The 15,518-nt window shown below is 41.5% G+C and overlaps 1 protein-coding gene across 4 annotated transcripts in view; it reads left to right on the forward strand.

The window, feature by feature from the left end:
- Positions 1–15,518, forward strand: part of LOC111254741 (uncharacterized) — a 288,233-nt gene that overhangs the window by 54,636 nt on the left and 218,079 nt on the right. For all 4 annotated transcript variants that reach the window (XM_086975229.1, XM_086975230.1, XM_086975228.1 and 1 more), the window contains one exon: positions 12,918–13,861. In XM_086975229.1, coding sequence (XP_086831355.1) covers positions 13,629–13,861 — 233 coding nt within the window. In that variant the 5' untranslated portion in view covers positions 12,918–13,628. The remainder of the gene's footprint in view (positions 1–12,917; positions 13,862–15,518) is intronic.

Below are 15,518 nucleotides of genomic sequence, written 5' to 3' on the forward strand. Positions count from 1 at the left end.
ACTGACACAAAATAAAAGTTACTCTATAGCTAATTCTTCCAAAAGTATCTTCAGTAGCAATATCCTTTCTTCTTTGTTTAACAGCGAAACACATACCCGACCAGATTTACTCTACCTGCTACTTTGGGGAGTTTACTCTATCTATCGCCTGAATGTTGCAACCCTTTGTCACACGACAGCGGCAGTCTGCCGTTGACGGTTCCTGACCGACATCTGTAGTTCGTTTTTTGTCTAGCGTCTGCCGCACGGCTTCCTAAACCGGCGTTTCAGGCCGAGTCAAGGCAGTTGCTACACGGCTTCTCGTCTCAGTTCCTCTGAAGTTGAAAAACATTTATTAATATAACAGCAGCGGTAACTGTAACGGCACACCATAACAGCATGGTGTAAGCAGAATAGTTAAAGGCGATATGTAATGAAGCGAAGAAGAGAGAAGATGCCAACGCCAACAGCAATTACAGTTGCTGTCCTGGTCATATAGTGAACGGCTGCGCGAAAGCGTTTCATGTTAGGCTGTACAGGTAGTCATTGACGTTAGAGGATGACAGGACGCTTGAAGGCACGAACGAAATACAGATGTGTGGGAACAATCTAACTGCAGTCACTGGTTAGAACTTGACGGCGGATGCAAGGGCCAGATATTGGGTGTATCGCGATGGTGCAATGATAACTTGTCTACCTGAGCTTAAAAGACTACTAGTTAAGAACGTATAAATCTTAGATTCGAGTATTCAAATAAAAATATTCGTTTCATGTAGCGGCAGACGTAACGGAAAACGCCCTTGGCGAAGCCGCAGCAGATATATGATAATACGCAAAACACAGATTTTCAGCGAGAGTATAATGCTAACTAGTTACTATTTCGCCTTAGGCGAACGTTAACAAGATATACAATAGAAATAAATGTATAACATGGACTCATTTTTTCGGCCAAAGCACGAAATCAATCCTCTATGGGTGACAGAGCTTAAAGCATTTCTTCCAACAGGAGGAACCACTTTATCTCTGAAATTTGAAGTTTTTTGAAAAAAAAACGGGTTTTACTTAAAGGAATATGTAATTGTGTGAAAACTACTATCTATATTGGAAAAAATCGTGCTTGTGCGTGTAGACTTTTATTTCGTTGAACAACTATTTCAAATCATTTAATAGAAAAACAAAAGTTCTTAGCAATCATGTTTCATATAACGAATATTTTGTATCTGCCACAGATGATTTTCTAATTTTCCCCAAATTTCCGGAAGCACGTCTCATTGTTTGTTTGCAGGCATTAAGCGTGTGTTATGGTCAACGGTTGTTATTTCAAGTACTTGGTGTGAGATCACCAAGTTAAAATTTCAGATGATTTTAGTTCCTGTTCAAGTTTGCTAGCTCCGTTGACGTTTGTTCGAGAACAGCTAGAATAGCGAGGCTGTAGCGTTATGCAGAGAATTCAACGTGATTGATTACTTACTAATGCTTATTTTCAAGCAACTATGCATACATGCCCTCACGTTTTCAAAGGAAGTTACAGATCACACGGAGTCACATATACACCTAGGTCAAATCTGTCCACAAATTTATATGTTAACGATATCGGCGCCTTATAATCTTATGGAAAAATTCTTCGTTTGTTTGATTATGATTATACATAAATATTACTGTATGTGTGCAATTGCCGATTATTTAACATAAACGCGTTTCAACGCCCGATACGCCATAGGTGGCCTCGTCGATATTTATGCGAATCAGCTGATGGGTAAGACAAGTGCAAATACTTAATGCAAAAAACGGCAAATCTTGCTTGCCCAAATGGCCGAAGGGCCAGGAAACTCTCGTAGGTCACGCTAATCGATTTGTGCCTTTAATTAACCGAACTACCATATTTCCTGTCAAGCCCTTATCGATCGATATTCATAATTATCATCATCAGAATACCTTAAGCACACCTTACTGAAGAAAGCTGTATACAGCGATTCGTACATATTTTAGAAGGATATATATCTATCCGGTACGTGGCAAGTGTTTCTAACTATAAGGTGATAACTTTTGTCTTTATCAGTTCTTTGTAGGTTGTAAACGAAGCTATAGGATACAAAAAAAGTCAAAACATGTTATGGTGCTTTTGAACGAACGATGTGTATTTCCATATTAGCAAAGATATTTATTAGCCACGGTATATGCCGAACTCGTTGCTGAACGCTGTTGCGAAATGCTCCCAAGTTTCTGCTAGCATATAGCCCCTTAAACAGAGCTTACATTCGAAGAAAGAGAAGCCCAATTACAAAACCGGAGTCTCTTTATGTCTCGAGTTTTACGATTTGTATTGCCGTCAGGCACTCTCTCAGACGACAGGCCCCCAGTATGAAACCAACCATGCGTCTATATAGGTTCGGACCTCAGCTATTAGCCCATAGTTTGCGCACATTGGATGGCCCAGTTAAGATTCCTAAGAAGCAAAACGTTTCTTGGTTCCTCTCTAAAGACTAACGCACAGATATATCCAGTAGACAGGTACAATCAAACATCAGTACAATCATACGTTGGAGAATATTTCCGTAATCCTGTAAAGCTACATTGTGGTATACGAAGAAGATAGACTACTGTTTTGAAACAGGTAGCTTTTCTCTGTTAATTACAGCGCAAAACAAACCCAGAAAGGGTCCCGAACTTACGCGTCATGCTCTTTCAGATCTAAACGGAAGGTACTTGTGAATGCCTGCACCTAAGCGCTGTGCGGTAGGATTTTCAGGGAGCATGCACATTGCACGTTGTATACTTGCCTGCTAATTATAGCGACATATGCTCATTAAACAACGAGTAGCGATCTCCATAAGGGCGGAATTAGGCAAAATACGCGACTTGTGCTGCTTCGCTCTCTCATGACAAAGTATGTAGTCGCTAAGCGCGCTTTGGGCAAATTTAGCCAGCTTACTTTGAATACCTCTGCATGCTGCCCACTTCATCACAAACTTCCATCGATTAGTTTTCCAGTCAGTAATTGTATCATTTTTATTGTACTGTATACACACAGCTACCGTTACATCTGTACCCAGTTCAGTGTTCATGTTGGAACACATTGCTTATTTATCACTGCTTTTTGACCTTGAGCTTCTTGATCACAGGCATTTCAGCTGTGCGGAAGAACCCGCCTTGGTCTTGTGCATACTGATGATGCTCGCAGTGGGTAATTTCTTTGCGACGTTCTTTATCCAGCAGCAGGAGCCTAGTATCGGAACTCATTCAGTTTGTACTCGAAGAAGCCTATCGGCCCGGAAAACACGTAGGAGTGCAACAGAGATATGGAAGTAATGAGGGCAGGTCAAAGCCTGGTTGAGTGTTTATTTTTTGTTCTCTTTGATGCAGATGCATTAAACTGGACCAAAGTCGACTCGACTTCGGTCACGACTTTAACTGAACACTTCGAGCACCTTTTCTTATTCATGCCCTAGTGAGTAAGCTGTGTCCAGCAGGAGCAAGCGGCAAAAAGGCCATGAATTCGCAATTCATGACGGTGCCTGCATGATAATCCATTCTCAAAGACTGTGCTCTCCCTGCAAGAGCTATCGTCGCTAGTGTGACGTCGAACGATCGGGTCCAATGACAACCGTTGTTGGAGCTAGGATGCTTGCACAGTCTCGCTGCTCGCTTTCGCTGTTCAGGTCTCACGATAGGCCTCGTATTTCTCATGTCAACGTAAGGCGTTTGCGCGACCGCCGCACATTGTTAAGAAAGGCCGTGGCCGGTCACCACCGCCATATTACTACTCAGAGAGAATAAAGGCGCCATTTACAAATTTCTCTTTCATGCAAGTATCCAAACAGCTTTAGCTCTCAGGAAAAATCTAAATAAACCCGGGGAAGGCGTAGGTAATGTTGTCAGTAGCTTGGAGGTAAGCCTAAAATGAATAAATAGTCGACCCATTTATTTGCCGTTTTTCTCCTTATACAGATTGGCATTTTTTGTTAGATATCGTACGATATTGGCCAGTGTAAAGATGACATCATCCTTTTGTGACTTGGTGGCTTTGTGCGTCTTCTTATAATGATGGCGCCTCAAGGCACGCTGATGTATGCATTGGGTTTACGGTACTTTCTTTTCGTCTCCTCTGGGCCGCCACCCAAAGCTATGTAAGATGACTGAGAGGTAGTTGGTAAATCAAACCATAATATTGTAGTTGGAAGAGCCCATATTTTCCACATCGAAGGACAAACAGACTGATAAGATCTGAACTCGTAACTTTCACCGTAGATCGTGTTATAAATTAGCACGCCGAAGCTACGCAGGCACGCGGCGGGCCGATACACCCTCTATGTCTAGGTATCAGCTACAGATAGCGATTGCGCCTCGTCACTCAGTTGTACATCTACAGACCTATAAAGTTATCCTTTTATAATCCTTTAATTAAAGTAAATTTAAATCGTTGGAGGATTACACATACCCCCCCCCCCCCCCGACCCCCGCCAAAGAAACGCATGGGGCAAACGCGTATCGTGTGGAAAACTATACGCAATTTAATTTCCCTTTACATTTCGATCATCATATATTTGTATCAAGCGTATTATCTAAACAAGAGGCTCTCCGTTTAGTGTCTCAACAGTACGCACCCAAAACATTATCATTTTGGTTCGGTTTGCCCCTTTGTCATAATTCTTAAAAAGCTGTTATTCTATGAGTCTCCGTAAGATTTTTCGGTGGAATTGAGAAGTATGATCGGTTCTATCATTCTCAACCGATTCTCTCCGGCTATTTTAACCATTGTCGCATTACTCGCATTTGTTTTTTATTACTTGGCTGGGAAGCAAAATGGGCTGTGACTATAGGATCGTTCCATTCGTTTTAACTGATTATAAAAAGCTATATTTTAATCTGCGGAAGCTGATGAGATGACATTTGGCCTGTTGATTAAACAGAAGCTTGCGGCGGCAATAACTTTTGTAGTAAAATTAGAATGATGGCTAGGCCTCCCTACCCTAATTAAGCGCGGTTATTCCTTGTCATTTCGTTCTTCATACATTCATTTCATCTGAAAAGGGGGCATTTAGCGTCAGAGCTTTGGAAAATATCGCTACCTCGGTAATATCAACCAATCTTCTCAGCGTGTCCAGTAGCTGAATCTTATTCGTCCTCGTGGTGTTCCCTGCACGAAATACCAATTTTGCTGTTATCATGTCCAAATGGTAGAACAGATAAATCAATGTCAGCTTCTACACAGGTTACTATACAGGTTTTTGCTACCCGGATATCTGAAAAAGCAGAAAAATAAAGGGTCAAGGAAGCAAAAAGTGGCCGGAGAACAAATAATTGGATGGGTCTATGGAATTTAACACGGCCATCATAATTTTTTGTCACACTCGGCAAGCTCTTAGGGCGAACAACAATGCAGACTAGCGGACAAAAAACAGTTCGCCTATTTAACTTCGTTTATCTGTGCCATTGTTTATTAAGAATATGTTAGTGCAAACAGTTCGACAAAATACGGTACAATTAATCTGATTTTATGATTGTTTTAGTGGTAAATGTTCGATTCTCTTTTAGTATATTTTTCAAAAAGCTCTTGTCTTTTAGTGTTACCCCCCCCGAACAAGGACGTTCAATCGGCCGTTTCCGTTTTCACAGCCAAAACTACAGTTGTTTCAACGACCGGAACGATTCTGTTATCACAAATCTCCTCAGAAGTCCTATGAGCTTAAAAGGCGTTGCCTCATGTGACTAACGGTTAAAAGAGAATCATCAAATCATTTCACTGTATGAGAGAGAGCCTTCTAGGAGAAAAGCTTCGTTACTCACTTTACTGCACAGCGTCATTGTCTTTTGATGGTCAAGTTTGGTAGGGGAAAGGCTAAGTTGGCCTACTGTCAACTGTGGTATCGCAGGACATCAATATTGGGATACCGAGGGTCGTTGGATTTATCATGCAACCGGCTACAAATCAAGATTGTAGACTGGTTTCCTATTTCCACGCTTCAATGACCCTATTCGACAAGCCATTGACACGATATAAGACAGACGACTATAAACCTACGCTATGTCCCAATAGCAACCATTTGCTTGTATACGTGGATATAAGCATACACAGTTCATGCAGATTGGTCCATTTAAGTGTCTCAACAGTACGCACCCAAATCGTTAACTGTAAAATTCAACAAAGATAGATCTATAAATATCTTATTCCTTCCTTTTCTAACCAACAGCCTCCCTTCGTATGAACGCCAAACGTGTTCTTCCTCATGTTAAAGCACCTGTAATATACCGACATAAAGATAAACAGAGACAGAAGTTCGCCAGAAGAGACAAACAAATTAGATTCTAAGGAGAACGACAGACGAACAGGCTACCTTTACGTGATCGATATGCATACGTGTTTAGTAAGTGTTTGTTTATTTTTTAATGATAAAAGCTGACCCCGGTTACAGAAACTCCTGTTAACTCGGGTGTACATGCTACCCTGCTGGAGAATCTTTTTAATAATCTCTAGTCGTCTGACTGCGAAAGGGCTCAAATTAGTTTCAGCTCATACCAAGAAAATCAATTTCCTTAACAAAAAGTTTATTATTTAATTTATTTTTTTTTCTGCTAGGTCTAAAAGTGGACCAGAATTGCATTTTTAAGTGGAATGTGGAAAATTTCGGTTTTGTCAATTCGAAAATGGCATAATACATCTTTTATGCACACTTTGATGCATTCAAGTACGCCAAGTATTATTCTTGCCCATGTTTTCTTTTTTCTTAGCAAGCTTCTAGATTTCTGTCAGGTTCTCAAAAATATCAGGCCGATTTAGAAAATAATATATATATATATATATATGGAGCTTGAGATAGGGAACAAGTTGACCGTAGTTCTTTTGCACTGCAATCCTTTGCATATAATAACTGTTCTTTCAAGATATACCGTGTCCTTTTTGGATGCTGCACGCCAAAGATATTTTCCAGTCTATAGCTGCGATCCGACACATATTTAACGTCTACATCGGCTACTGGTCCACGTGATGGCTACAAATGCTCTTCTGTACGCTGTGTCTAGTGTATACCATTGCTTTTTTCTTGCTTTCTTTGTGCTAATAGAGTATATCTTCATTTGTTTCTTTTCTCCTCTTCCCCTTCTCTTCTCTTCGTTTGGTTGGACGGAGCCCAACCGTTCTCGTTAGAGGTTCTACATTTTTCTTATAGTTCCCTTCGTCTTGATCCTTTCGACGTCTATCCTACGCCAATTGATAAAAGACGGACTAGAGACAAGATGGCGTAGGACTGAGGCAAAGGTCAAAGGCAACCAGCTTTTGTGACAAAGCAACTGCGCGGGAATTCCGTCGATGAATGAGGCGCGCGGCATCTTTGCCATTATGCAGCCATTTAACTCGCAATCGTTCAGCAGGCAGGCGCGCATAAGAGTCTAAAAATGTAAAGAAAAGTTTCGGCCGTTCAGGGAAGGACGCATTTACTATTGCCATCCAAAATAGCTGCAGTCCGCTAGGTCAGGAACTTCCCCTCTAATGTCGTCCTCTGCTCTCTTTATTCCTCTGCATCGTTACGTCACTTTCTCGCCTTCTTTAACATTACAAAGGGAACACATAGAAATGGCTCCACGTGACCTTTTCAAAGCCCTGCACTTTCTCGTTACGTTGTTGTTCTTTCTGTGTTTGTGTTACTCGTTTCAGCAGTCTTCCTTCTTTTTGTTGTGCGTCTAAGACAGTACGGCTGCCATCGACCTGACAGATAATGAAACTTGCGCGCCTCCAAAGTTCGGCTTGGCGTTGGAGGCTGTTGCGATCCAACTGCGGCTTTTTCAGTAACCCACCATTTTCCAATCCCTGGCAAAAAAATGGTTGCCTCTAGTTAATCCACGATTTTCCTATTCCTATCCCAATACTCAACGAGACGGAATAATGGCAAGAAATGCAAATCTCGTTCCCTAAGCAAATTTATCACCCCCCAGCAGACCTCTTTGTGTAAAACATTCTTGCTCAAGGGCTTATTATAACCCTCGATCTTCATTTACATATGTGCCATGTGAATCTTCATGGGGACGTGAACATTTTATGTGTTGATTGTTTATATAACGCCTGCATATGATACTTATATGTGTTAGTCATGTCTGTTGCTTTGTTAAAAAAAAAAGTCAATCATATGATTGTACTTTTATGTGAGCGCATTTGATATCACAGGTCACTTCTTTCATCGACGTAGTACTGCGGTTACGAAGTGTTTTAAAGTGAACTAACAAAACAAACCTTGAAGAAAACATTGCGAACTTCTGTGCGCCTATAACGCGATAATCACATGAAGCGGGACGCTTCATGTATTAGTTGAATTACGTAGCCATACTGCATAATTCATCAAAACACCAGTTGCCAGTCTTCTATTATATATAGAGACAGCGATAAAATTTTATACAGGATATTTCGCTTCCTGTAAATGTTGTACGCGTAGCAACCTGGACATAATCTCTAGGTGTATATATATATATATATATATCGTTTAGTGGCAGACAACATGCAGTTGATACCTTAATCCATTCATGATGTATACCATTTCATTACCTGTACGGCATATGGACACTGACTATTGCTTATATATGGCTACTCGTAGTAGTTCTAACCTCACTTCCATGCATAAATTCATACTCTCTGTATATAGAACCGCTAAACTATACGAGACTATTCATTTTGCATGGCAAGCAAGCACCGTCAGCAGCAAATGATGGCGTAGTTTTATCTTTATGGGACCGTCGTTGCACAAAAAGCAGACCTTTCCTCTAGGTTTCATATTGGTTATACTACGTATATGATCTGCTAGGTAGGGTAGCGCCCCCCACCAAACGGGACTTGTGAAGAGCTTTGTGCAACCATTTGACAGAACTACGGGTCTATTATCATGCGTGTTTGATAATATTAGAGAGTACGAAAACAAACACTGGCTTTTATTATCATCATTACAGTATTACTACAATGATCATTGAAGACGTGAAGCACACTGATTGTTGTACTTTGTTGCTAGCAACTACCCCATGATACCCCTAGTTTAACTTGTTGAAGCGTTCCCTTTAGTCCGCACTTGTTGCCCTCCGTACAGGCAACATGCTTAAAAGCTTGTTGCAAATAGGCGAACCACTAAGAATGATTATCGACGTTAACAGCCCTTTAACGCTTTCCACGTACGTTCCCCTTCGCTGCCGCCCTTTAGCGGTTAGCCTGTTTTTCAGTTCCGAAGCCGTTCTCATAGCCTGCACTTTGGAAGTTTTCATTGCGACGACGCGTGTTTTTGTATCTTAGAAAGTTCACTGGATCGGTTCATTTGTAATCAGTCTCGTTTTCGACGGAGTCGTATCGAGTCCTGAAATGCTGTTTAGGCGGAGCTCTAGTTGAGGCTTGGCCTACTCACACAAATGCTACTATCTTCCGGTGTCGCCGTCGAGCAGCGTAGGGGAATTTACGAGGGAGATGAGCATGGGTACCTATTAGATGGAAAACTCCAATACTTTGACATTTAGTACAAGATACGAAGACACGCTAGTCAAGCGAAAGCACTAACATAACTATTATAGTTTGCCTATATACCTATTATTATGATACAGACAATATCGTAGATGGTTGAAGGCATCGTGGGTAAAGTAAAGTATTCGCTTTCTAAGCTTAGGAACATGTTGCGGTGGTCCGGGGTCGAGCACGGGCATCGATACACGGTTCGTGTCGTGCTGATTTGATGGGATGCCTGTAAAACAAGGAGCTGATCAGCCCGGAAACAGCACCTGCGTATTGAACCTTAGGTGTTCCGACCTTCCGTTTCCTTTGCCATGCTCAGATACACAATTTATGTTAGGAACTAAAGCTTATTTTACTACAGTGTAGAGTAACAGATCTGGCTCACTAAAAAACAATTGTGAAGGAATCGTACCTTACACCACACTCAGGCTTACTGCAAAATACGGCTTGTCTCCTGACAAGCATTAAAATGTATGCATTGATTGAGCACCCACATGGATGGATGCTGTCACAAGCTGCGTAATTTAGAAAACATCAATAGTGAACGGCATCATTTCGAAGAATTTATAGAAAAACAGACAAAGAATCGATAAATTAAATGTTGCTATCATTACGTACCAAGTAACATTAGATTCGCAAAATGAACAATTAACGACTCTTTCATTATTATTCCGACATCCAAATGTGCTTCTGAAATTCCCAAAGAACTTCAATACTCAAAGGTTATTTGTAAGGCCCGTTTATTTATGGAGCAATTACTACAAGAAAATGATTTCCATAATTTTGCGTGCAGGCAGGTTTGTTGTTAGTAGAACGAAGGAGCAGTTTCAATAGCAACGCTAACATAACGAACCACCATGCAAATTCAACATTCGTTGAAAACATATTTGCTCCTACATATTGAAACGCTACAAAGTTATTGCTGTTTAATCGACGACATTAAGAAAAATATGTTACGTTCCCGTAAAGAACCATTGAAAAGGCGTTTCAGAAATCTTCGCTCAGTGCATCATGCGTTAAATCAAACAGGAAGCTATCTTTTCCGCGTTCCACCGCTGTATGTCACATGTGATGGCTAGATATTTGATCGAAGGACCGATCGAGAAAGGGAAACATTTTTCGTAACGCATGAATGAGGCACGAAGTAAAATTTTCGCATCGAGCTATTACATGATGTGGTGGTGTTTTGTATATCGAGATGAAAGCGCCTGCTTACAAGGCCACTATACATGTCATTATAAAGCTCTACAATACGATTTTTCCAATGACGAACTTAGAATTAAAATGCCATAAGCTGCATTATTGAATATTACTGCCGAGGATTCTTTGGGAGGTTGCTTTCTGCACACACTAGACTTTACTGCTGTCCCCACCCACTGAACTCTGTACCCCATAATTTTGGGCTTAGGTTCAGACCTAGCTCTAATATTATTTCAATCCAAAGCGTGTAGCGTTAAACGACAAGCGCAGATAGCTTCTCAGCAAGCCAAAAAAGATCTCGGCTTATCGGTTTGTACATAATTGTGCGTTCGAGCAAAACACAATTCAGTGATACGACTTTTTATACCCTGCAAGATACCGTATTATCCTGTACACTATTGTATCCGCCATTGAGTGCTCTCTACAACAGCGACTCTTTCTGTGTGTAGCATGTTTTGATGTGTGTTGGTTAGAATGCTGCATCAGGTCACAGAACGGTTACGACCCAAGTCTAAGAACAAGTTTAAGACGCGGATATGTTTCGCTTGTTGAGAGTAGCCGATCAGACGCATTTGTGGTTCTCTCAATCTGAGAAAGTGGTACAAGATTGGTGTACTGTGATTACCCTTGCAATAAGCAAGTGTTCGTCCAGTTCTGTTGACGCCTCCGTCCAGACACTGCACTTCAAAGCTAATAGGGGTCGTGCAGCCATGTGTTACACCATACGCCAGTGCAATGCTGTCTTAGCATGTCCCCCCACCGCGTCTCGGCCATAGCCTTGACTTGACCGGAGTTTCTCGCTGTTGCTGCTTGCTTAGAATTTTCGTTAAACAACGGTAGTTCGGCAGGTTTCCGTGCTTTGCGTCCTGTTTAAGATGTAACGGACGCTGCTGGCTAAAGGAGCGTTCTGCAAAGCGCAGCTCTGAGTACAGGAACGGCAGGGAACTCGGGCACTGATGAGCGGTCCCCTGAGGCTACCACGAACCTGCCAGTCTTTGTACTGACTTATTTTTTCGCTGTAGAGAGCCGCTAAGCCCTATTTCTACCCAACTATCTTCACCCCGTTTCCATATCTAACCGACGAATAGCTCCCGGGCCCCAGTTACAACGATTGTTTTCACACAAGGAAAGTTCAAGACTGCAAAAAGTGCTAACGACGGGAGCACGGCGGAGACCGCCCGTGACGTAAATGCGACTGCCATCGTTCCTATCCGACGTGTATTAAGCATCCAACTTATAGGACACACGGTCAAACGGAACCAAGCTAGTGTGTTGGAGTCAAGCTTTTTGAATGTTCGAGACAGGAAATGAAGCTATAGAAAAACGAAACAAAATATTTACACAGCAAAGTCCACGAAAGTAGGAAAGTACAGTTTTGTTTTTTTTTTTTTAATTGTCAGTTATTAACCTGTAAATATAACCGCAACCATAGAAATTAGGTAGCTAATGGTACAGGCGAAAAAACTTCAAATGAAAATGTAGCCACAAAGTGTGTTAAAATCTATTGTCACTTTCGGATGAGTTGGAACGATTCACTAACGTAGTCAGTCTCAAGTACAGCCGATTTTTCATAAGTATCTTCTGTACGAAGAACGATGCAGGATAATCGGCTTAGGCTCGAAATACGGATTTGTCTTTTTAATATTAGTTTTCGTTCTCTTCGTCAGAGCATCATAGGCCGACATTCCTACCCTGAATAGACTCCTATATTATCTAAATGGTTGTATTTTTCTTTTTGGCAACTTTCGGCGAAAGGCGTCCATAGGCATAATAACAGTGTAAGCCTATTCAAAGTGATGAAAACTGAATATACTCGAAGCAAATTCACTAATAGCATTAGGCAACCAAACGTTTTTTCCAGGAAGAAAAAGCTCTTTTGTAGAAAGAAGACTAAGGTAGACTTATACGTGCTAAAGCTCTCTGTATCAATTTTTTTTTCTTATAAACTACAGAATTCTTTTCTAAGCAATACGTTATAGGTAGTCGCCCGAACTTTAATGACGTTGTTCAAAAATTTTCTCCCAAGTCAACGAATTCAATCCTATACATGAGCTTAGCCTAGTATAGGATTGAATAGTAATAGGTAGTATAACTAGCATAGTAACTATACTAGTTAAACTACCTGCAGCCATCAATATATCCTTTGGAAGCTTATACGTACAGGTTTGCTACACTTGATATGCTTAGTGCTTAGAAATACGTTGGGCCTTTCCTAGCTATTCGTCTTCTAAATGTTATTTCTTTTATTGTTACACTATTACAGTTCAGTGTCTTCATCTGGAATAAATATTAAGCGACTGTACAGCCTACCAGTGTGGCTGGCATCAGCTTCTGCGCGCAGCTCCTGACTCTTGTCTGAATCGCGACGGTTTCTGCGTCGCCAATAGCGCGAATTCACGCACCAATTCAACATACCCGTGCAGTATCTGTGAGGCAAAAGCCACAAAATTCCAGGTCCAACTTCGTAGCTGCGAAGTGGCTCTCCTTTTTACGATGCCATAAATCAGCAGAATAAGGGCCAGAAACGAGACAACAGCAGTATAAATATCAGCCATCAGCTAAGCGGACTGTGCGGTGATTCTGACGATCAATCCAAAGAGAAACGGAGACGTCGTTATTTTTGCGACGACAAAGTGTTGTATCAAGATAAGATGGAATCGCAAAATTAGAAGCTCTTCCGGAAGGATAAAGCCGGTGCCAAAAAGTAGCGTGTAGCCCGATTGACGTTGAATGACCGATGACGATAACTGTTCATTAAGGGTACAATTGCATAAGTTCAGCCATCGCCTCGCTTTGCTCTTCCAATGCGACGCGCTGTACGACCGTCATTATTCTGCCATGCCCTGCTTGCCCGCTATCGACGAGTGACCTCTTGACGCTAGGGTGCCACTGCGTTAACAACTGCACCGTCAGTAGACCTGGCAGATACGGCTCCGGTTAACGCAAAAAAAGGCAGAATCTCTGCGAGAGCGGTATGGGCGCGGTCATCTGCCACGGTCACCAACAATCAACGCCTATTCGGGTGCGGAAGCGGCGCGGAGACCTCGTCGGCGAGCGCAGAGCCGACCTCGCTTGGGAAGGCCCGGAAGATGCAGCCGGCATAAGGGCCGTAGGAGATCGTCAGCAGGCGACTAGCAATTTTTCCAACGCATCTAACAACAGCTCGAAACAACAGACCAACGTGAAGAAGCAACCGAAGAATAAAAAGTGAGTGCTATTTATTTCTATCCTTAACGACTAATCAGAACGAGTTGTATAGACGACCATATGTTGATCTATACATTGAATGTTCAAAGTGTTGGACAAGTTACTGCAATCTTAGGACGTCTGAAGAAGTTGAACTATCTAAAATAAATGGTTCGAGTTCGTAGTTTATGCGATACTTGCGCTTTAAACATTCCGCTAAAGGGCTGGCCTCTTCCAGTATGAGACAAAGTGTATCTAGGCCTTCTTTCGCACCTAGAGCACACTACATATTCTTCTAGTTTGATAAGCAAACACGTTATCTTAAATCGCCAAAACATTAAACTACCTGCCTTACATTTAAGCATCAAATCAAGTGTTTAAAAGGTAAGGTATCTCATAAAGTTTCGTCAACTTTCTAAATAACTGCTCTCTAGCACTTCGCTCTACCTTTTTGAAAGCTGCTTGACTTTTCAAATGTTTTGCTATAGATAACTGTTCACACTTTTAGAAGTTTAATAAAAAAATGGAAACAAACTCAGAGGTACAAGCAAGAAATGAGAAAGTTCATATGGGTTAAAATTCGTAACATTATGGACTTGTTTCTCTTGCGGCTTAAGACATTTGCTGTGAAAGGATTTCGCGTACGCAGGTGGATACTGATCGTTTTGTCAGAGTCGTACTTTCGATTGGAGTAGCTGGCAATTCTATTCGGTTACACCGATCTCTGGAATAGGGATAATGTTTGAATTCTTAACTTAGTAAAAATGTATATAGAAATGACAGAGATGACAGAGAATTATAGGTTTGTATTTCGAACAGAATTTATCAGGTTTAGTACGCTGTAAATGTCCTATAGGCCCAAGTCCAAATGACTCTAGCAGTATCATCCAATCTCAGAGTGGATAGAGGATACATCTGTGCAATAAGCACTACTGCGTTACGTTTCTTAGCAAAAAGTTCAACGGCTTGACTTATTATCACGGCGCTGCACTCCTAATCGAACAGGAGTTTGCACGTACATGTGCTGTGTAAATATGGACGGACCAGTTCAAAAATGGCTTTAACGAACTGCGATAATTTTCCTTGCAGATCGGGGGGCTTAAGGGGACCGTATTAAGGGTGGGAAAATGCGATTTATGCTGTAAACCCGAACGTAAACTAGGTAAAAATAACTGCTCTCGAAAACAAAAGAGGTAAATCTTCTAAATAGATCAATCGTATCCGTTTTTGCCATAAAGTCGAATACGGTATTTTCCCACTAAAGGGCTCTAGTATTTACTAAAATTTGTACCTTCACAAGCCAGGGCTTTTAAAGCGTCGGGCGTCGAAGGGGCGTCGAAGTGCCCTTTCGAGACTGTGGAATAATTACGTTATTAACGGGACGGCTGCGATAGAGGTGAATGGGCTGATCGCTGCAAAGTAGTAAGCTAATAAAAGCATCGTTTTGTCAAAAAAATGACGGAACACCAAGCTAAAACGATTACTGAACTCATACAATGGAATAGATAGCAATGAAACGGGTTGACACAGCATAGCCTCATTGACCATAAGGGTCATCGTGACGAGATAAGCAAAATGGTACAAGAAGTATCAAAATGCACGAACTAAATTTATCCTTAATTCAGAGCAAGTTCGACCTCGGATTAGATTTCACTGGAAAAGTAGTAGGGCAGTGCTC

The sequence above is a fragment of the Varroa destructor genome, unplaced genomic scaffold, assembly GCF_002443255.2.
Source record: "Varroa destructor unplaced genomic scaffold, Vdes_3.0 BEIS01000007.1, whole genome shotgun sequence".
NCBI classification, from domain to species: Eukaryota; Metazoa; Arthropoda; class Arachnida; order Mesostigmata; family Varroidae; genus Varroa; species Varroa destructor.